At 44.2% G+C, this 24,052-nt stretch overlaps 1 protein-coding gene across 1 annotated transcript in view; it reads right to left on the bottom strand.

Moving 5' to 3' along the window:
- The window catches only part of CTNNBL1 (catenin beta like 1), a 57,177-nt gene extending 33,622 nt beyond the window's left edge, over positions 1–23,555 (bottom strand). Inside the window, exons 1-8 of the mRNA XM_076351934.1 lie at positions 23,424–23,555; positions 15,091–15,279; positions 12,547–12,653; positions 11,027–11,166; positions 6,812–6,909; positions 4,417–4,510; positions 3,435–3,526; positions 98–170 (exon numbers count right to left, since the gene is read on the bottom strand). Coding sequence (XP_076208049.1) covers positions 98–170; positions 3,435–3,526; positions 4,417–4,510; positions 6,812–6,909; positions 11,027–11,166; positions 12,547–12,653; positions 15,091–15,279; positions 23,424–23,453 — 823 coding nt within the window. The 5' untranslated portion in view covers positions 23,454–23,555. The remainder of the gene's footprint in view (positions 1–97; positions 171–3,434; positions 3,527–4,416; positions 4,511–6,811; positions 6,910–11,026; positions 11,167–12,546; positions 12,654–15,090; positions 15,280–23,423) is intronic.
- Between the last annotated feature and the right edge of the window lie 497 nt (positions 23,556–24,052).

Here is a 24,052-nt window from a genome sequence, read left to right as displayed (position 1 = left end):
AAGCGAAGGGAAGCCAAAGGCAGAAGAGTGCTGCTGTGATCTGAAAGAAGCCTGTATCCTACCCTAACAGAGTATCGATACCAGAGGCATGTCTCACCATCGTTATTCTGGAGCAAAATAGCCAGCACCTCACTGCAGTACAGCTTGTTGGCATCAAAAGGCATCTTAGCCTGTTGGTGAAGAAGGAACAAGAGGCTCATCAGGCCACAGCTCTGTGTTTCATTGATCTGAAGCACACATTAATCAAATCACCGAACATATGAGCAACACTTAAAACCAAAATACAACAGCGGTAATTTTGCAGTATGCCTCAATGACAAAACAGTAATAATTCTCTCTGATTCAGGGGTGACGGGGTGTGGGCAGGGGGTGTGTGTGTCTGTGTGTGCTCGTGCACGCCTGTGTAGAAACTCAGCTCTGATCCTTCACCCTGTCCTACATAAGTATTTTTGACCAAGTTGGCTCAAAACCCCCAAGAACAGTCTCCAGTTGTTTGCAAAACGGAATCTTTTCCTGTGATAGATTTTCCATGATGTTAATATAAGCGCATGGGCATATCCCTATTCTGAAAGTCTGAACCTGCCACCAAAAACAGAACTTCAGAAAACACATCACAGTAACATTAAAGAGTAACTGCCGGAGTTTTGTATGAGGATCACAATGTCACAATCAGAACAACGTGAGATCGGTTTAGCCTGTGCAGTCACATAACTTTCATTTCATACATTCACTCCATATTCAAATATGTTAAAAAAAAAAACCAAACATCATAACAAAACCAAAATGCTGATTTCCCCCCCCCCCCCAGAAGAAAAAAAAAAATTCCTGAAGTGGGATTCTGAACTGGATCCTATGTTTTTGCATGCTGCCAAAGCTGCTTCATCTACAGAAACAGACCAAACATTAACCCATTAGATAATAATGCAAACTGGCTTGCTGAAGGAATTTATAAACAAAACAATTTTAAAAATCATCAGTTACCAGCTATTTGTATTCCACTGTTCGAGAAGAAAAAAAAAAGGCAAGCAATAAGTACTAGGCTTAAAACATACCATTTGTCACCCACAATTTTTCCCCCAAATGCACGACTACCTGCAGCTTGACTGAGTGAACCTGCCTGCACAAGGCTACACGTAGGCCAATTATCCCGACCTGCTACCAAAGAAAAGGTCACAATACGCAAGCAGCATGCAACACAAAAACATGAAAAGCAGGAAGATCCCAAATGCCACAAAGTATTGACTTTAAATAAAGCTTTTCATTCCAAACAATCCCCAACCACTCTGTAGATGATGGTATTTATAGCAACCACGTAACACTTCCAAGCAATCAGTGGCACGAAAGGGGGAAGGTGGCAGGCGCTCGGTGCTGTACAGCTCTGCTGGCTCCTATCACGGTGTGTACCAACTGCCGTCCTACAGCAGGAGTTAGGAGACAACACCCTGTTCTCTCAAGGCTGCACACAACATCAAACCCCACTTTTGTTTGGAGAAGTGAGCTATTAAGCTCTCCATCCGAGCATTCCGAGGCAGTTCTGACAGTCAGAATACAATTATGCAACCTGAAATGTAGTCAGAAAACAGAAATTCACACTCTGCTGTGTGCCAGATATCCTTATCGACGCCTAGACAGAACCCTGATTTTAAAACTCATCCCACAGACATTCTTCAGCAGCACAACGCTCCACCCAGATGCTGAGATCCTGGTTTAATCCTAACCACATCTGTCAGGTGAGAGATTCAAGACCAAGCACTGCCAACAGCGAAGGTGCCTGGGCGAGGGTTTCATTAGTGTGCGGCTCCCCACAACGACAGCATGTAAGCAAGAAAAAGCACTGCCTGATCACACATCCCCAAACCAAAGTTAACACATGCCAGGGCAAAGGAAAGACACATTCAGCACCAAGTTTTGAACGTCGTGAATGTTCATTTTCTGTGACACCACGCAGGGGAATCCAAGTTGTGATTATTTTGCTTTCCCAAATTTCTACGTCTTTCAGCTGCCAGAGTAATTACAAGGCAGGCAGCAGTACACACCTGCCTGCAATAAAATTAACTTCACTTTTGTTTTTAAGCAAAAGGAATATGTTACTACCTGTAGTGAGAAATTATAGATTACTTCTGCTAACAAGTATATGAGGGGCACAGAGGGGTATCTGCACACTTACAAAGCTGATAGAGTATTTCTGTGTTTCAGAGGCCTTCTAACCATAAAGACATTTAACTATGGAAGTGCTAATGCCTTACTAACAGGGTTAGGAAAAAGCCAGAATCTGCTAAATTTCCTTCACTAGCTCTGTAAGAGAGCTGAACTATCCATTCCTTTCCTACAGTATTTTCCAGAGAATGTTTAGGCATCTTTTCACACAAGACAGAGTTAAACTGTGTAACTCACTGCCACAGGATGCTGAGTATCAAAATATAATTTTGAATTCAAAAGATAATTAGATGAGTTCAAAGAAAAAGCCACCACAGGCAGCAGTTAAACAAAGACATCACTAGAAACTCAAAAAAGTGTTAGAAATGTAGGAAGCAAAGGCATAAAGTGGTCTTCATTAGTTTCCCCGCTCACTGGTCAGCTTTTGTATTCCTACAGGTCTCAGCCATGGACCAGAAATCCACCATACAGGAATCATACGAACAGAAAAAAGACACCTTCTACTGTAAGACATTTACAATATAAAGACAAGACAGAAGTATATCCATTTAAACTAAAAGCGCAGAGGATACAAACCCTGAATTCTAACTTTTTGTCTCTAACCTGGCTTCTCCAACACAAACACATGCAAAACCGGCTTATTTTAAGCGATGTTTTAAGTTCATACTAACTGGTCTATAGAAGTAAGGTGGGCACTGGTAGAGCTCTAGCACTACTGATGCTTGAGCTAGGAACGCAGTGGTATTGCAGCTACTGGGGACAACCACATCAGTGGTTGGAGCCCGAGTGCTGTTTTGTAGCACTGTGAAGGGTCCAACTCTGCAGGAAAGACCATAGTTCTCACGGCAGGATCAGGGACATGTTACCGAAGAGAACTCCCACAGAAACAAGTAAAACCTAAAAGACATTCAAGAAGACTCAACCTTACAGCTACTCTTCCAGGCAAACACTACGAAAATGAGAGTCTTCTACTCACAGACTTGCATCGCATTGTGTAGAGTTTCTTACACATGAAGCCAACTCCTTCAATTTTGCTAGTTTATAATAAGTTAAAAGGGACATACTTCCCAGTTTGAGGCAAGTTTTGAATTCACTGTATTCGCAAATGTAAGAACTTGTGACAAAGATACCTATGCAAATGGAAAGAGCCAATAATAAACAGCCTTGGGCCTTTAATATTGTGCCAAACGCTGTCTCAAGCACACCAGCTTCCAGACCAGTGGCCTGTCCATTTTTATTGTCGTATCTCCCAAATGACAACAGGAAAACAAGCTCACCTTCAGCCTCTTGAGCAACCACTGCATGAGGCCCTGCTGCGCAGCTTCTGTGCACATCTCAGGTCGGAACTCTGCCATGTTCTCAACGATTGCTAAGAAAGGTGCAGAAAACAGTCATTTTGTCAAGTCACCCAGGCCCATATCACCACTGCTTTGCCAGGTCCTTCCTAAGGCTGCACTGCTCTTCTCGAAGTTACATCTTATTTGCAAAACTACCTTTTTTTTTGAGTGAGACTTAAGCTCAGGTCTATGATACTCTCCTGGTTTTTACATTGCCCACACAGTCCATCCTCAGTGTGACACCAGCTCCTGCTGGAAGAAGCCTAAGATACCTTCCCTTTACTCCAGCAGCAATTCTCACTGCACAAAACTAAACTAAACTAACAACAACAGCGGCAGTAAAAATTTCAAAACTCTTTTTTCCAGTCTCTCTCATTCTTCCAGCCCTCAGAGAATTACAATCTCAAATGACTGAACGGAGTGGATGATGATCTAAATGCTAGTAACAGCGACACACTGCAAAGCAGTTACTGTGCTGTGCAAAGACTGGGGAACAGAGAGGTAATGATGTACTTATATGAAATACAAATGTTTTACTACCTGAAAGTTAAATATATTGCTAAGACATAAACAGCTCTCATAACAGAGTAAGTGGAGCTCACAGATAAGTACACAGTAAATACACAGGTAGTAGAGCACACCCTCTGGTGCAGTGCACAGTTTCATCCGTGTACCAGCACCTCCCTACATAACCGCTTTGGGAAGAGGCACCCTACCAGCAGTCATGCAACAAACGCTTGCTCAAGGGACTAGGCTTTACTGTGAGTTAAAGTGCTTGAACGAAAGCTGCACTAGGTCCTCTACCCTAATGTCGGCAGTTCAAGGGGAAAGGAGGTAGGGAGGAAAGAAAGGGGAGGGATAACCCACCCCCCCTTTGTACAAAATACAGCAAGAAGCGAGAGGCTGTGCAACAGCTGCTTACCCAGTGTGTTGTGGACACCATCAGCTTCCTCTTTCACACTTTCATCCAGGCGCTCTAAATTCTGGACCAACAAAGCCACGACCTGGCCCTCCACCTACATCACCGGGGTCATGGGAAAGATAAAAAGATAAGAAAGAAGACTGAAAAAAGGAAGATAAAGGAGAAGAACGTACCTCTGTGTGTGTGTGTGTAATAGATAATACAAATCAATAAGCCCTACTGAAACATCCTGCCAGACATGATCAGAAGACATTAACAATCTTGCCCTAAAATCTCAGAGGAAGCGAGGGATTCACCAAGTAAGTCTGCCACTATGTTTGTCCTAATTAATTAAACAACTTTTGTGTTTCAGATTAAACAGAAAAACATCTGGAGGAAAACATGCACCTTGTCACAGTCTTATTTCCTGAACCAGCCTGACTGATTTATAATCCCTCAGAATTCTTAAGTGCGAGGCACCACAAACCACCATGGATGGGCTAGCTGTCAGCTCTGCAAGCAGCTCCACTTCCAACCGTTTACTGCTGGTCTGCCTACATTTTTGTTATATCGTCCACCTTAATAGGTGCAAAAAGCTGAACGAATAATGCTCACACACGCGGATTCAAATCCAAAAGCTGAAGCCTTACATTTAAATCCTAGCAAGACAAATTTACCAAGTTGATTTCAGCAAGCTAACAAAACCCAGACAAATCAACAGCAGGAGCAGGAACCCACATCTGCAGGTGGAGCCTCCTAATCAAAAAGCTAACACAAGTATGCTTTTAAAGCTGCAATTGGACAGAGTCCAGTTTGACTTTGGCTAACTTTCCATTGCGGACATGAGCTTGGAAAAGTTAAACAAAATAACATTTCCAATTCAAACACTGTTAACTAGCTTTGGGCCCAGTGAACACATGGGAAAAAATACAAGTATCAGCTGCTGTGGAAGGTAGTGCAACAATCTTCACAGATACCCTACATTATACCTACTTTCTTTTAAAAAAAAAAAGGTAATCTAAAAAGCAGATATCTCCCAAGATATGCCCGACCTGTTTCTTTCAAAGAGAACAATAAAGCCTCTAAAATGTAGCTATTATCAGTGGGCTGGTGACAAGGCAAACAGAGAAAAAACTTCACCTAATTTACTACCTCTCTGCACATTTTATAGAAAACATCTTCTCTAGCAGTTCCTCTCTACCACTTCATTCATCCAGCAATCCTTCCACGAAGGCAGAGTAATTAAGAACAGCCCAGAGGCCAGCTGGAGGAACTCAGCTCTGGGCCACTGTCATTAACCTTTGGAAGGTAACATTATAGTGACTGGACAAGAAGGATTGTAGGAGAAAACAGAGCAGCCAAACAAAGCAAACAGAAGAAAACCTGTAATTCCCTATCTTTCAATTTCAACATAATAGTTACAGAACAAGACACAGCCACAGTGATTCGCAAATGCAGCAATTCACTAGCAGAAGCTGCCCAAAGGTAGGACAGACATGTAAATCTCAAGTTTTGCTGGGCATCGGAGGGCTTCTGCTCGGTTCCGCATCCTCCTCCCGAAGCCAAGGAGCGGGAGGCATCCAGCGTGAACGCCAGGGAAAGGGGAAGTCCACCACCACAGAGGCCAAGAGGCACTCAAGAGAGTTAACCAGGCAGGGAGCACTTAAGACCGAGCAATGCATCTTCTACCGCACATAGATAATTTTCTGGGGTTGTTTAATCTCTACGCCAAAAAGGATCATTACCTCTAAACCCTCCTCTACCCTTAAAACGCATTAGCTCTGGTACACAGAAACTTTCACACTTTTACTTCTTGTTAAGAAAAATGCGTACCCTCACTATAACAACAGATGTCCCAGTTCAAGCACAGATTTTTGGTTTTGAAACAAGAGTTACTGGGTAGAAGACTACTGGTCTCCCATGCAAGAGGTCAGAGTGAAAGATCACAATGGCCCCACTGTCCTTCAGATAACAATCTGAGCCCTGCCACAAACTTCAATTTTTCACAGGTGAACAGAGGTCACCCTTTTCCACAAGAAGGAAGAAAAATGCAAATCAAGCTCCTATTTTCAATAGGACACTGTCCAAGTCACAAATATTACTTCCTTCTCCCTCCCTGCACAAAAAAATCTCCCAGCCTACACAAATTTTGCAATATGAACGTGTTCCTTCCAAAAAAGAAGTGGTAGACAAGGTGCAAGAAGAACCTACTCACCAAACTCTGGCATTCCATTAAAAACACCCATCGTGGCCCTCAATACAGCATTTCAGCTACCAGAGAGCAGGCTAACTTCATCGTGGTGTTGGCAATATGGATAACCACAGCTGCAGAAAGCGCGGCAGTTCAGAGTATTCGCTGCTGTGCTGTATAAAGCAGACGTTCAGGCATTAAAATAATCTGGAGTTTACTACTTACTAGAGCATCTATGAGGACTTCAGCTCCTTCTTCACTCTCATGGAGAGTATCTATATCAGTCAGTTCTTGAAGCAAGTCTACCACAGCTATGGAAACATGTGCTAGGTGTTAAGGACAACCAACACAGAGGCAGACACATTTAATATCAAAAGCAGATTGCTCTTAGGCCAGCGTGCTCATGACATGATCCAAAACAACTGGTAATACATTACAGCAGTGGGGCAGAGGAAGACCAGAGCACAGAGACTACTTCAGCAGACAGTCCTCATAAGCACCAAAATCAGGGAATCCTAACAATTAGGAATGATAAAAACAAATGTGATTGTGTGCTTACTGTATCAGGCAATTTTACTGTTTCTTGATAATACTTTTTTTTTTCCAAATAAAAATTGCTAGAGTTGGTATAACTAGGCACCATCTTGCATCGTCAAGATTGAATGTAAGCAAAGAGAAATGAGTTACAGTAATCTGATTTGGGTATTCTGCTCTCAGTGACACCCGGGCTAACCTGATACGGCACGCACCTAACAAGGCCACTGCAGGCAGCAGGAGCGATCACCCGCTTCTGCCTGGCCCAATTAGGACAGCATGCTCCTCTAACCGCGGACCTCGCAGGAACAGCATAGCTTCTGCCAGCCCAATTTTCACTCATTAACTCTAGGCTGCATAACACATGGTTCCCCCGACTGCTGCACAGCTCTCTTGTGCGACGAGACGTATTCCACCTCATTAGACCCACTTTCCTATTCTCTCAGACACGCTGATCAATCTTGCCCGAGTCCCACTGGGCTAGAACAGGATATGCAGTTTTCTGCATGTCCTATATAACAACTTTGTGAAGAATCTCTTTAAAATGCACAGGCTAACAATCCAGCCTCCCAGTTCTCCTATTTGTGCATTTGCTTAGACACACAACCAGCAGTAGGAAACGTATTTTCATGTATCTTTTCTTAGCAAGGTTTCAGTCATGACTTATCTAGTCTCAGGAAAGACTGTAAGACAGCTGCCTGTCCCAGTCGAGTTAACCTACGTCTAGGCGCTGCAGAAGATGTGTATCAGTAAGACTACTGCTTCCTTTATACTCTACAGCACTCCTTAACCAAGCCAAAGCTATCTGTACATTTTCTTGATGGGTTGCAGTTGCAACTGCCATCAGGAACCAAACAGAAGGGTGATTACTCCTCACTGGGCAGACAGTCACTCGTGCTTATACAAAAACATGGTTAAAGGTGCCAGGGTACAATTTTTAAAAGCAAGTTGGAGTGCGACTCAATAAGCCAGTTAAGAGAAAATAACCTGCCTTACATTTATTCTGCAAGGAATCAACTATTAATTGACAAAAGCTGGAGGAACGGGCCAATAGGAACCTCGTGAAGTTCAACAAATGCAAGGTCCTGTACCTGGGAGGGAACAAGCCCATGCGCTGGGGCTGACTGGAGAGGTAAGCTCTGCAGAAGAGAATCTGGAAGTTCCGGTGGACAAGTTGAAGGCGAGTCAGCAGCGTGCCACTGCAGTGACGAAGGCTAATCACAGACTGCACTGCATTAGCAAGAGCAAAACCAGCAGGTCCAGAGAAGGAATTCTTACCTGCTGCTTGGCACTCATGAGGCAACACGTAGAATATTCTGTCCAGTTGCGGGCACTCCCAATAAGAGAGAGACCTTGACACACTGGACTCAGGAGAGTGGAGGACCACTGAGGTGGTCGGGGGCTAGCACATGATGTATGAGGAAAGACTGAGGGAATGGGGTTTGATCAGCCCATGGAAGAGAAGGCTAAGGGAGGAACTAACTGAAGACTACTGCTACCTACTGGGTGCTATAAAGACAACTGAGCTAGATTTTCCTGAGAGTGCACAGCAAAGAACTCTAGCAGTCAGAGGAGTTCATCTTGCAGGGCATTCCTGTCTAGGGAACTTTTGTTGAGGCTTCCAGTGAGAGTATCAGTTGCCCTATAAAATTTAGGAGATAGAAAAGCAAAACCTAACTTGAAGCTTTCCTGTCTTTCATTCATAAAATCTTGTCTGTGATCATCTTTCATTCACATGTTTTGTGTAAAACTGCATGAATCATTCAGCAGATTATTTGCTCCCCCTGGACATCGCTTTTGTCTCCTTGCATTAGTCCCTCAAGACACTACATTTAAATCACATCTGAAGAGCCATTTGTTTAGTTCTCTCCTCGAAGAACTCATTTTTAAAATCTTTTCCCATTTGTTTTAACAAAAAGTCATTAGATAAAACTAAATTGATACAGCTCAAGTTATGTCTAGATGCTTCACTCTAATAGTGTTTCTATCCTGTACATAAGCAGCAGCAGCAGCACAGTGAAGAGGCATTACTACAGCCTGTGTCCTGCTTCCAATGGATCTGAAAACACTTCAGCAGTTTATAACATGAAATATACTCTTCCCAAACTTGCAATTCACAGGCCAAATTTCTACCCGTAAACTAACTGACAGGCAAGTTGCAAACCAATTAAAGAGTTCACAGTGGAAACACTGACAAGTCTTTGACAGCAGCAGTGACCCTAGGACACAGCTTTTCATGGCTGAAAGGACAAAGCAAGCTGTATTCCCGTGCACTCCAGCTATGAATCAGCTCTGCTACCCCAGTCAAAATCCCCATAGTTTATATTTTCCCTGTGAATGAGAAATTCAGTATAAGCTTTTAATGCCATGCACATAGTACACAATAAGCCTGCGGTGTCTGGCGAAAAAATAAGTAATGAAACTATGGTAGCCATGAAACTGGTTATGCATGGTAGGTGTTTCCCACTGTACAAGAGAAAATTGTTAACAAACGTTTACTTGAAAGTAATATCCACTACAGATAACAGATAAGGAAAGCTGTGGTGTTTGCTGTTTTGCAGGGACCAGCATTCACCACATCGAGGTTCAGCTAGATACAAGTCAAAATAGAAACCACTGCTTATGTGTTTGGGTAACATAAATTGGCATGCAATAAAATATTTACGTTTTGTTTTTATCTTCTGATCACTGCACCCACTTAGAAAGAATGAATTATGAATTCTTAATACATAGTACTATAAGGAAAAGTGCTAAAAAAGAAAAGCAAGATCTGCGCATTGGACCACAACATTTAGCGCTAACAGTCCTTTTAACATTGCATATTCCAAAACACCTCAGAAAAGCTGGTAAGTGTCATCTACTTCTTTACACAAAAAGAAAAGAAGTAACAAATAAATTACTTTCCTAAGGTCATGAATCAATAAAAAGGAAAAAAGAAAAGCCTGCTGTAGTCCCAATTCCAGTGCCCTTTCCACTGGGCTTCACTGCTCTCTCCATTCACTAACGTCTGTCAGGACACAGATACACGATCTCTCAATCATGTCACAATTTTTCAGCTTAATCTACTGTAGAATATTTCACAAGCAATGCAGGCTGAGCTCTACTTTTAAAGACTGCACAATGGTAAGCCAGGCACAGTTCTATTTACCAGCTGAGGGCTAAGCATCAAGGCACCAGGATATTCAAAAAATGACACTGTTTTTGTTCAAAACTACTAAAATCTTTAACAATATAAACAGAAAACTCTCTCTGAGATGTCCTCAGATCTTCAGCGAAACAAGAGACAGGTGCACATAGGGATCGGGTTCAGTGATCGGGTTCAGTGACACAAGAACTAACTGAGCATGGAAATGTCTCTGGATATTTACGTAACCAGAGGGGCTACCCAGAACCTCAAGCTCTGAGCACATCAAATTAAAGGTACGGACACATGAAGAATTTATCACATTTACAGACTAAGGTGTAGCACTGCAGTGAGCTAGTCCGTGGCAAACAGCTGAAAGCGTGACAGCTCAGCTCTCAACAAAAAGGGGTAAATCGGTTTCATTTTTACTGGGGGCTATTCCAGACAAAGTTTGCGCACAGTTAAAGGCTATACGCTGCTAAGCCCATACCTTAGTTTTTCCTATATTGTTCATCTGCTCACACTCTAACGCAGCCACTCAAATCTAGATGAAAGGGTCATAAAACAAGAAAGGAGAATTACAACACTGAAAAAATTCAGAATCAATATTACTCAAACAAAGAAGGCTTTCACTTGGAAAAAAAAAAAGAGACATAAATTCAGTGCGATGGGAAAGAAGAGAAAAACATATACAGGAGCCTGTGAAAGCAGGGTATAAGAGATTACAGAAAAGTCTGTAGAAAGCCTCTCACATGAGAGCTACTTTAACAGCTGAAGGATATCTGTGTTGTCATGTCCCAGCAGCCCGAGGAGAGACTGCACAGCGTTCAGCTCCACCAGCAGGTGATACAGGTCTGGCATCGTCGCGATCACGTGCATTTCCTGAATGATGTCATTTAAATCCAGTTCGGACTCCATGAACCTGAGGCAAGACAAAAATGGTTAATGAAAAGGCAAAAAGTACATCAGTTGTGTTCAATGCACAGCCCTTTTCAAAACAGAGACCATCACCTTCCAGGAGATACCAGGTGCACATGGCCCCGGCATTTCTGATCTTCTGTGGTCACGTCAACATCACTGAGTCCAGAACTCCTAGAGGCAGTTTGTGCCTCATCCTGCCCTATGCCTGCCTCTTGAGGTTTAATCACGCAGTAGGACAAGCCTTCCTACTATATAATTTACATAGAGTAAATAAGCAGATTTGTTCCAATTCTGTAAATCAGTTCTAGAACTTAAAAAAAAAATTAAAAAATGAAGAGGTTGTAGCTACACATGAAAAAAACCCTGCATATAAAATAAATTCTCCACAGCGATGCACCTTCCCTAGCTACCACATATTAGTACGCGGGTTGTATTAGTCGGAAGTAAAGTCCATAAAAAGAATTTGGGTTAGGGAAAGAACAGCGAACTGGACAAAATATAATGGCACTCAAGTGTAGGAAGAAATTCATTTAACGTGAATAACAAAACTCCATGAAAGGAGGAAGAGGCTCACTAGAACCACACGTGTGGAAAGAAACACACACAAAGTCTGCCTTTCAGACCCCATCCAGCCATTTTGCTCACCACAGCATCTGAAAGCTCAATAATATGAAATTAAATTTCTTCCCACACAGACCGCTGACTGCACAGGCAAGCACAACACCTTCACACAAAATGATGGCATGAAATCTTTAATTCTTTGGAAAGCAAAACTCACCAGTCCAGGATCTCTATCTTTCAGCCCACCCCCCAAACACCCACCACCTGCCTATCAGTGAGGAGGAGACCACTGCTCAGAAACAGTGCAAAGGAGGAGCCCCCTGAAAAAGGAGAGAACTGCAGCGTGGCTGATGACCCTCCGATGCCAACTGCCAAGAGCACTGATGTTGGGAGAGCTCGTCAGTGCTCACTTTTGAGAACTAAGCCACTTATTAGATACCTTAACCGAAACTAACGAAACCTTATTGAATTTGTGCGCTCCCAAAATAAAAACAACATAAACTCGAATTTTAGTACTGAAGTTTCACGATCTATAATATTAACAGCAGCAAGAATTTAATAAACTAGAATTTTTCCCTTCGTTGTCAATTATTCTCTTCATGCTGCCAGCCATATACCAGCCACCACCAGTCTCAATAATGCCATTTTTAATTAACAAAGTTAGTTTCAAATACAGTTTAGAAGAACTACATGGCAATAACTGCTGTAACGTGAGCCTTATGTAACTGAAAACGTCTGTATATTCAAGAAATTGATTTAGGGCTGAAACGTAAAATCAAAGGAAAAAAGGGTAATAGAGAGGGGCCGAGCATAATCTTACTTCTCTGGATTGTCAGGAAACTTGATCCGCAGCTCCTGGTTTTTATAAGATCTCTTCTCAAAGGTGAGAATCATCTTCTTCACCGAACTTTCATCCAAAGGTTCCTCCTAACCAAATCGTAAAGGGCAGAAAACAGAGCTTTGGATGGTTGGAACAATTACCCGGCAAAACGCAAAAGAGTGACTGCAGCGACATGGTGAGACCGCAGTCGTGCCCAGACGCTTCAGGAACCCCTGGAAGTCTGACTGCAGAAAGCTGCCAGAAAACCCATACACCATTGCTACTCATTTATTGATTTACTCAAACTCTGACCTGAGCAAGCTCCCCGGAGCAAAACCTTGTAAGTCGGGTTTTTATGAACCAGGGGTTTACCAATGGAAGGTTCTTTGGAAAAGAACCAGAAGAGCTTCCCTACACTTTCTGAAACCTAGTATCAATGAACAAAAAAACCCCGGTTTAGCAATGGCTCATCTTCCTTAGCTGTTCTTTTACACCTGTTACTACCTGGCACCATCAGCGCGTATTGACGGTTTTTGCTTCTGACATATTAGAGTAAATCTGCATTAGCAGTTTACACCCATGGATAGCTTCTTTTCAGAAGTCCATTGTGCTGTTTCTTTTGTAGGTCTACATTTAACTGCCCTGAGTTTATGTTCTTTTGTATTTTCCTCACTTGGATAAGCTTTCACTTCTATTTTAAAGTCTTTTTCTAAAGACAAAAACCAAAAAACCCCAATATTTTACTCTAGTACTTTATTTTTATTTTTTAAATTCTTCTAAGTTGTTTCTCAGTTGGCATTATACACTTACTGTACAGCAGTAATATAACTTTAGCTACCTCCCTGACACCTACAAACACAATTCTGTTATTTTCCTTGTTTCACGATTTTAATGTACTTCTTTTAATAAAACATTGATGATATAGATTTTCTTGTGTAACCTCTTCCCTCTCCTCTATTTGACTGTTATAATCTCTATTAAAGAGAAGTTCTCAAAACAAAAAACAAACCAGACCCCTTCACATCTTAAGCCAAGTTTTGTGTCCCATCTCCTGTTCAGGATTAAATCAAGAGTTGCTTCTGGTGTTGAAGATTCTTTGGTCAGTGACTCTTAAGCAGCAATCTTGTACGAGAGAGAAATTTTCTGTTTCTTCAGCAAAATCCATTACAATAATAACACCAGTCCAATTCTTCCATTATTATTGGATTTCCTATGTTCTCAAGCCCAACCTGTCTTAGCACCATTCCACTCATGTTACCATCCCATTCAGGTAATCAATACTACAGTGCCCAAACCATATTCTTCCTCCAATGGGATTTCAATCCACAAAGATAGTGTCACACATGCTGACACTGCTTCCCTCTATTTCATGTGATTCTTTGCTTTCTCTAACATATATCACTACAATATCTCCATTAGGATCAGCTTTGTATCTTGTATTTAATTTGCATTCAGTATTACAGTGTCCTACAGATTAGCTTCCTTCCATCAAATTTACTGGTACAAAGCGCATTTTGATGGCACTTACATTAACTGCATTCCAAGATAATAAACAAGAGATTTTGGTTCTAAAGAAACCTTGGACTTCCAGCCCTTAAAATGTCTGGATGGGAGAACTCCACTTGACCAAGACGAGGGACTTGTACACTGCAGGAATCCACAAGACTCTAGCCAGCCAAGGGGACATTTGGCTACGTCCATTCATCCTCACTGGAGCTCAAATGCTACAGAAATCCTGCATTATCTCTCTTCACTATCAGCAACAACCGTAATGGCAATAGCTCAATATCAAAAAAACGAGGGAGATTTTCAGAAATGAATGCTAGCAATGCCGTATACAAAGGACAATGATATTTTACAAACCTACATGATTCTGCAGTGGTGAATATCACTTGTTTTTTTATCAAACAGGACACAGGCAGCAGGAAGCAAATATCTTCTAGATTTATACCAATCCATGTGTCACATTTATAAAGTGATCTTTTCTCTGGCCCTTGGCAGAAAGGCCAATGCTGCATTGGATTTCTGTCTCCAAGGCTTGAAATCATTTACCCTCGACAGCTGCTACCCCCCTCCTCTGACCCAAGACCTTTCTTGTACAGAAGAATGTTTGCTTATTTGCTGCTGCACAGCTACAAAGAGGGGGAGAGTGGGAGAAGCTGCATGGCTGGGGGTACTGAGGAGAATAATAGAGTTAGGAAACCAGTTAGAATACAGAAAATATTTCTTAAAGATATATTTTAGACGGTGATTTAGGTATTCTCAGCCTAAAACAGAGATTAGACTTGAAAGCTTTCCCTTCCCTCTCCCTTTTGCCCCCCCTCTTTAAACCTTCAGAGGATATCTTTGAGAAGCCCGTCTGAAATTAACGAATACCCTGCAGGGCAGGAAAGTGAAACCATAACCTTAAGATGTATGAGGCATGTGAAAATCACCAGTTAGTCTCATCATCTACATGGTAAGAAATGGAAATCACAGAGAAGTGATTTGGTGTTTGCTTCTTTCCCACTGCCTCCCCCTTCCCACAGGACACTAGTGATTTACTTCCTCCTCCTCTTCTTCTCCATCCCTCTCAATTATCTGAAGAAGCTTCTTCTTATCATCATCAGTTTCTTCTAGCGCAACAGACTCCTCTTCCCTGTGACGACTGTGCTCTCGTGCACTAGCTTGTTTCCGACGTGCTTTGATTTCTTCTTCCTCTTCATCACGGGGTCTTTTTGTCCCTCTGTTAGGCTAAAGTCAGAGAAATAAGATGAATGAATACAAGTCTTTTGTGACACTTGCAAACCAGAACACCAATATTACAAGACATACTGAGGAAATTCTTACAGGTTGTTTAAAACACTTGCTTACACAACGCTTAACAACTCTGAAAACTGGAAAGGAAATTAATTTAGTGAAGTGGAACATCACATGAGTAGATGAATGGCTCTGCCAAGAGCTATGTCAACAACCTACCTTGTTTGATCTATGAACACGATTCACGGGAAAATATCTTCATAGGCAGCAAAGACTAGTATTTCAAAGACAAGAAGTGGCCAAACTGAACTGCTCAGGGGCTGTACAGCTGACCATCTTAAGGATCTGGAATCAGCTAAGTCAGCTGAGACAACCTCACGTTTTACAGACAGAAAGCCAATATGCTCAAGCAGATAGCAGTGAAAGATAATTTTTACCCACCTAGTATATGAGATTATATTGAATTCTTGTGTGCATCCTAACTCACATTGACTTCCCCCATCCTTCTGTCTAGTTTGCTGACACTTGAATGCAGAATCAAAGCCTAATTTAGAGTATGCAGGACCGGAGTATTGTTGCTTGCTGCAGTTCCGCAGGGGCTTGGCACCAGATTAAGCAGTGCTTGTACCTTTACGGTGTGCTTGGAACAACTTATTTTATTCTACATTTTCTATTTAATCGTCAAAATTAAAGGTAAGTTGCCAGGGACAAGAAAAAGTCCATTAACCTTAATCCCATGTTTTAACTTAGGCAAAAAGGGACGAAAGCATTTGCAATAAAAGGAAAAACTCTCTCCCTTCAAAAACTACAAGGATATTAAATTTGGTCTCTCATATTTTTTTGAAGGATAACCAAGCTGGAACAGGAGTACTCCATGCTCTATAACTACAGGAAAAAAAAGCTTAATTCTTCACTATTTAAAAGGAGCCTGTGTGCTAAGAACAATGAAAACAGTAAGAAAAATATTTTTACTTTCTATCAGCTGCTCAAGTTGCCTGGTAGAGGATTTCATAACCCCGTTAGGTCTAGCATTTGTCCAGCCTATTTCATAAAACATTATCTGGCAGGAAGACCCCACTGTTCTGCTTTGTGGGACCCTTTGTCTAAAATCATAAAAGTCACATCATGCTTTCACAAACATAAGATCTGCTTTTCAACTGAGATTTGGATTCTCCTTGGTTTTGATTCAAAGAAAGAAAGAAAGAAAGAAAGACGCAGAGGGAACAGGCAACAGTGTCATTCTCCTGCCAGGTCCAGCACAAGTGTGGGTGTCAAGGTGGGAATTACCAGCTCCCCAGCAGGTTGCGAACTTTTGATCCCCTAAGGGCAATAAATCTTTCAGGCTCATAAGGCGATCCCGCTGTGATTCAATTACGATGCGCATGCTGCAGACCAGCTACGGCTGCTTCTCTGCACAACCCAGAGAGCATTTACATATTTATTTCAATATAAAGGAAAAACTATCAAATGCAAACTCTGCTCTCAAGAAAACTGCTTTCAGGAGAGATGTAAAAAAAAAATCCAAACCAAAAAAAGACACACCCCCCCCCACACCCCCCCACCCCTGGGAAAGCACTTGAAGCGTTAATTACAATGAGAGGCAAACTGGACAGCAGACTGACCACGATCACGTTGTGTTTTCAGGGTTACCATGTTGTCACCACTTTGAGGAAGGTGTAGAATCAAGTTTCCCAGACAACATATTAGCACAAATCAAAGCTCTAGATGCCTGCTCCCAGCTAGACCTATTCAAACTCCGTTATCTATCTCCTTTCTGCCTACCTCTTCTCCGCTGTTTCCATTACAGATGGTATGTTCCGGATTTAAAACTCTTCTAAAGTGTTCCCATGCACTTTTAAAGCAGTTGCTCAGCTCATAATTCAATAGCCATGAAGCAGAAGCATACCTGGAGATTCTTTGAAATGAAAAATTTACTTGCTTGGAGGGTTTTGTGGGTTGTTTTTTGGGGAGGTTGTTTTTTTTTTTTTTAAAGCAGATTCCTATTACTTATCTTCTAGGTACATTAAAATATAATTTCACATAGATCCATTCGGAAACAAATGTGTCATTGTCAACAACGAGTAATTCAAACCCTCCCCAAGTAATCAGCAACTCAATAAAGAAAAGAAAAAGAAAAAAGGTGCTCTTCTAAATGACATCATCTAAGGAAAACAACTTCGGTAAATACATATTCCTTACTCAGCACCCTTAATGGCGCACAGGTCTCTGTCCTTCCTATGTCCTTCCACTTACTCCTCAATAATACCCAATTCATCCTAAACCACCTTTGACAGATTAATGTTACAAACACAGATACAGAAATTAGTGACATTAAGTCCTGAAATTTACAGTGAAAAGCCCTACAAGATCTGCCTTCGATGTTCCTAATTTAAGGAGTCAGAATCTCATTCCTCACTCTCATTTCTAAACATTAAAAAAGGAACAAAAACCTCAGTGAGACTGCAGCTGTAATGAGGGACCGAGGGAGCTGGTGGTTTGTCAGATGCAAAGTAATGTACTATGGGAAGGGACTATATCACCAGAACAAAATCTAAATTAAAACTCCATCATGAAACCAACCCCATTTCCTCTGAGTACACAATCCTTAGTATCAGAATTTACACTCTGTTTCAATCTCAATTATTTTATCCTTTTTTGTATTTATGCATTGTTGGGGGGGGGGGGAGGAATATTCTATAATACATAACAGGAATCATTATGATAAATTATGGAAGTGCCCAGCGTGCAATTATTAATGCTGCCAACATATTGGCAATAGACAGTAATTGAATTCCCGGGCAAACGCTATTAAGCAGGCATTAAGGTTTTTCCTCTCGTTATTGATGTTATGCAAAACCTTGCTAAGAATATTGCAGTTTTCCAACCAGCACTATTAAAACTAAGAAATCAAGGCATAAGTGAAACACCTGGGTTTCTGCTCATTTCACAAGAGATGCACAGTCACGAACAACTGATTTAAGGCAAGCATTATCTTCTGTTCATTGATTTTTCATCTTTGGTTTGCATTTCTATTTTCTAAAGGACTGTTACCAACCAACAAGAATTAAGCACGTACATTGTTGCACTGAGACTGCTGCATTTTGCCAAGCAAACACATATATTGTGTCTAAACACATTTATTTAAATAGTTTCATAGCTTCACACACATCTACACAAGTTTTGCTTGCTGGTAGAAAAGGTAAAGTTAATCATTTGATAAATAAAATGTGGGGTTTTTTACTCAGTTGTGCTAAGGTGCATTTGGCAAGAAGATGGAATTCATTAGAAAACGCACAAGAAAAGCATTTTTAAATTGTTGTTTTGTTAGTTAAGCTTAATTTTGTTCCTGTTGAATGCAGTGCATTCACGGTAATTTATTCAGAAGACATTTTCATTTAAATCTAACACCGATATCACCACACAAAAAACAACGAATGCAGAAGGGTTTAAAAAAAGCTGACATTTATAAAATACAACAAAGTAAACAAAAGCTGGTGATTGGTAAGGGAAGAATTATCTTTCTGTTTCTCTTCTAGCCTTCAGCTGTATTTGCTCTGGATGTTAACCGACATCCCAAGCTGTTACAGCCTGGGTCCCAGGCTTCAGGTGGCAGATGGCAGACCTCCTTGAGAAATACAGACCGGACACGGGTCTTCATCTGCGCGCGGACACACGACACGGAGCCTGCCCTGGGCAGCAGAAACAACAGCACCCGCCTTGCGTGCGGTGAAGGCGAGAGACGTTACGTCCTAAATCAAAGAACAATGACCTGCCCAGGGCCCCTGCCTGGTCTCCCTCAAAGCAGTGACTGCACATTAGTATCAGGATTAAGTATCCCATAGAATCTGAAGACATATTGTTTAGGCCCCTGATTGCTTCCAGCCTTCTCCGAACATCAGGAAGGTTTAAAGAAGTCTCAGTAATGGAGTTTCATATTACTAAGACATCTGCTTTGTAAGTAACCTTGTTACTGTGAAGCTCAGAAATTATTTGTTAATAAAATCTGAAATAAATCTTCATAAGTGATGCAGCTTCTTCGGTGACCACATCTCAGCCGGCTGCAGCCTGCTCAGAAGAGCCACTGCAGAAAGCTCCGCGTTAGCTGTCAATTTAGGACTCCTGAAAGCAAGCCCCAAATCTCCAGAGGTATCTTCACTAACTTCTTAATTTTGTTTCCAACATTTGTGATAAACCAGGCTACTATCAATCTTACTTTTCGTTTTTTTCTTCCTGAAGCATGACACTTCTAGATGGTGCAGGATCTGAGCGCTAAAAACTGGAACTACCAGGAAAATCCAGAAATCTCAGGAAGTCCCAAGAGCTCCAAAATCACACAAACTGAGGCAAATTAAATGAAAGATGCGCACTGCATCTACATGGATACAGACCACTACTTTCAGAGAGAATGAACCCCTATCCTCTCCAGACTCGCCCGTGAGGCTCCAAACTGCCCCGAGGAGCACGGCCGTCGGCACCCCTGCGGGGAGGTCCGCAGGGCAGGGGTCTGCCTCGACAGACTTTTACACACACTCCGGTTCGGTGGCCAAAGATAACACATCAAAAAGTAAACTAAAGACTCACTTGCAACCCCGTTAGTGTACCAACACAGGTTCTGTAGCGTGGGGCCTGCACTCCCCAGGAGCCAAGCCGAGCCGAGCGCTGCGGGCCAGTGGCTGAGCCGGTGACAGCTCCTCGTTTTAACCCACAGGCAGGACAAGAGCTACCAGGGTAATAAGGCTGTAAGTAGTCAACAACCTGCTCGGCTGAGCTGCCTCTGCCATCAGGTGCATCCATTACATTGCAGATTTACAGTAAATTATCTATACCAGCAGCAGCAGTTGTTATGCGCCTCCACTGATATGCGGAGATCCATCCCACTACAAACTGCAAGGAGATGGCCCAGCTTGGCGAAGTCAGACCTAATCCCATTATTTACTGCTCCTTTTGTTATTTGATTTTACTAATATTCCATTAAAAAATTAGCAATTTGTAATGATCACTCACAGTGGTGAAATCTGCATTTAATGAGAATGAAAATAATCTCCCTTATTCCCTCCCAAGACAACTGAAAGAGATCTCTGAAAATAACCGGAGTTGGCTTTGTCCCCTTAATTACCCTCCGTAATCGGAGGCCGGACACAGAGGATCTGGGCACAGTCTTTCTGGGCAGAACAGCAGCAGTATTTAATCATCAGTTTAGACCATCTGCAACTGTTTTGCAACAACACATAAAGTTTATGGATTCCTGAGCTTTCTGTAAACCGCCAGGTGCTGTTTAATTGTATTTTTTGTTGCAAGAAGTTCCTTTTCCCACTCTGACAGACACTTGGTGCTGAATTGGTGGCACAGTGCCTGAAATCTTCCATGTCAAGTTTGGCACTGAGGGAGAACATCTTCTTGATTAAGCAAGGGCACAGATTAGGCATTTAGAGGAGACAAATTCAAAACAACGTAAGAGAAAAGCAATTGTTTTGGGTTGCGCTGAGGGAAGCTGAGAAGACCGACTCATTTGCAGCAAGAGATTAAAATCAGACAGCGGAGGTGCACACCACCCATCATCCAGCCCACCTGTCTGACAGCCGGTGCCACCCCTGCACCGAGGATGAATGAGGAGACCTTGAGCCAGCCCGCTCCTCAGCCCAAAGCAGGAAAGCACCCAGACCTGCGCCGAAGTTAACCTTACAACACCAGGCAGAAAACTGGAGCAGGTCAGGAGCTGTTCTATGAGCCACCGAGCCACCCTCCTCCCAGGAGCAGCAGCCCGTCAGCTGGGTACAGCAGGCAGCCTGGAGCAACGCTCACTTAATTTATCTGCCACGCACAAGTCAGCATCCTCTCTGTGGCACAGGCGCGACAGAAGTCTGATTATTCTGAATTTTACACAAGGATGGACAAGAATGTACATTTCTAAAAATGATACAGGAGGGCACTTCCCTGACAGAGCCATGGCAGACGCCTGACCCGCACAGGATGGGAGGCAGCAAAACCTGCTGTTTCCAACCTTTGTTTCTCTCTTTCAGCCAGAAGCGCCCTCACAGAAGGGAATCTCATTTTCTCAGAATCAGAGCTATTTATCTGCCTTCTGCTCCTCCACTCCTTTCACCTGTATTCACCGTTTCACCCAATTCTGGAGGTCTGAATTCACTGACACCGAAATCCAACACTTACTCTGCAGCGCTATCTCATCTGCTGACACAGGAACCACCCGTGTTCAGGTGAGAGACCAGAAGAGCACAGAGGGAGGACAACACCTTCAGGAACAATTTCAGCAGTTGGTTGAAAGCTGCAGAATGTTTTGTCCCGCAGCTAAGAATAATTTCAGCAGCAAGGAAAGAAATTAAAATTGTAATACCCAGCAGCTAAGCAGCATTTTCTTTACCTCTAGCCTCATCCAACGGAAAGCTGCGCAGAAATCAAAGTGACCAAAGCAAAGCGGATGCGTGCTTTCCTCCAGAGCAGAAGGGAATCCTGTGGACTTCACATTTTCAGAGCAAGAGAAAAAACAACGAACAAAAGCCAAGCTAGAGCCTGTTTGTTGTAATTTTTTAACCAGAAGTTCAACACAGGTTTACCTTTCTGCGCCTTAGGTGTAAATTGCATCACAGAACAAGTAACGGACAGCATCATTAACCGTAACTGAGGCAGAGAAGACCAAAGAATTAAAGGAACGTGACAAACGACCATTCTAATTTGATATTGAAAAATCACTAGAAAAAACGGCAGGTAGAGAAATACAGAAGTAGAGCAGATCTCAGAACGGCAGGACTCTGCTGTCGGCACCGCACAAACGGATGAAGGACGTTAGAGACAGACAGAGCCACCCACGGAAGAAAACGTCCTGGCGCTGAATCGAGGAGGAGCCTAGTGGCGTTCCCAAAGAAAGACTGTTCTTACAGCCGTACTCCAGAGTATTGTGATAGCACTGGGAAAAGATTACGAGACGCTTCTGAAACCCAAAGGTAACTTTTCCTCTTTCCCTGTGCATCTCAAAATAGCACATTCTGAAAGTACGAACATGTCCCGAACAGTAGGACGCTCTTTTCGCCTCTGAACAGGTGCGGTGCCCCCACAGAATAACGCGTACCAGGATGGCACGTAGGAAGGTGTTCCACAAAGAATCCCGTATTCCGAATTAAAATGTAGTAATTAAGAAGTCACGTAACTCCCCTACTCAATTACTTACAGGGTAGGTAATGTCTTACAGTGCTTTTCTTACCCACTGATTCAGCAGGGAAAGGCCACTGCCGCAGTTTGTCTAAGAACTAAAGTACAAGCCAACACTATCGGGTGCACAAATCACAGCAAAGTATCGAAACGCTATTGCAAAGCGGTGCGCTCGTCCCCCGACCCACAGGGGAACGGGCTAAACACACTCCTCTGACAATAAACAGACCTATAAACTGACCTCCAAACAACGAATAATCAACAAACACATGCCGAGAGAAAAGAAACGCTCGCGAGATGAAAGGAAACTTTATAAGAAGGAAAACTTTTTCACAATACTTTGGTAAAAATCAAATTAAATGGGTTTTGTCATAAAACAGGTAGGGGAAAAAAAAAAAAAGAACGAGAACGCAAGCCACGAAACAAGCACAGGCTTTACTTCAGGAACAGGCGCACGCCAGCAAAGACACCAAACCGTGCCCGTCTGTGGAAGAAACGGCAACGGCAGAGCCATGCTCCCGCAGAGCCGCCGGTAACCGGGTCCCACCGAGGCACCGCTCCTCCGGAGCGGGGGCAGAGGCCCCCAGAGGTTCGCGACACCCTAACCGGGTCCCGTGAGAGCGCACCGAGAGCGGCTGGGCGAGCTCCGCACAGCGGCCCGCCCCAGGCCCGCGCCCGCGCCCGGAGCTGGAGCGGCGCCGGGCCGGGAGCCACCGCGGGGCTACGGGCGAGGGGCCGGGGCGCTGGGGCACCGCGGCCTCCGCGCTCGTCACTCCCCGGCGGGGCGGCAGGAGGGGCCGGGGCCGGCCCGGGGCTGTTCCCCGCGCACCGAGCGCTCCCACCGGCGCGGGGGGCCGGGCAGGGCCGTCGCCGGCCCGGGCCCCGCGGGAGCAGCCGGGCCCTGACGGGCCCCGCCGCCGCCGGCCCCGCTCGGCGCCCCCCAGCGCCCCGGCAGCCGCCGCGGGGCCGCTCACCTGGTAGCTGAGCAGCTCCCCCACGTCCATGGCACCGACCGGGCCCCGCCACCGGGAAACTGTCGCCAACGTCCGGAGCCGCGCGACACCGTGCCGTAAGGCAGGGAGCGCAGGCGAGCCGGGAGGGCGCCACTCTGCCGGAAAGCGAGGCGGGGGAGCCGCTGCCGGAAAGCGAGAGGCGGGGCGGCGTCGCAAAGCAGCCCCGGCGTGCTTGCGGCCGGGGGAGGGCCGAGGGGCGGGCAGCGGGGGGGGGGGGGGGGGAGCGGGCCGCAGCCGCCTCCCACGGGCCGTGCCCACCCCGGGGGCCACCCCGCAGCCGCGGCAGCGGCGCAGGGCTCCCGTGGGCCGGCCCCGGGGCCTCCCGCGCGGGCTCGGCCTGGTCAGGGGGGCCGCCGGTCCGGAGCTAAACGTGACTGACCGATACCGGGGGGGGGCGGGGGGCAGACGGTGCTGCCTGCTGCGGAACAGGGAGAGGGCGAGTCCCCCCCCGGGTGACGGGGGCAGCTCCAGCCCTCGGCCCTCCCCGCCCCGGAGGGGGCAGCGCCGCGTGGGTGAAGCGGGGACCGCGGGCCCCGCCCGCAGCTGCGCCGCCGGCGCCGGGCGCTGCCGTGGCCCGAGGCGGGGGAGCG

The sequence above is a fragment of the Aptenodytes patagonicus genome, chromosome 14 (genome assembly GCF_965638725.1).
Source record: "Aptenodytes patagonicus chromosome 14, bAptPat1.pri.cur, whole genome shotgun sequence".
Lineage (NCBI taxonomy): Eukaryota > Metazoa > Chordata > Aves > Sphenisciformes > Spheniscidae > Aptenodytes > Aptenodytes patagonicus.
This window is presented reverse-complemented; position numbering and strand designations above follow the sequence as displayed.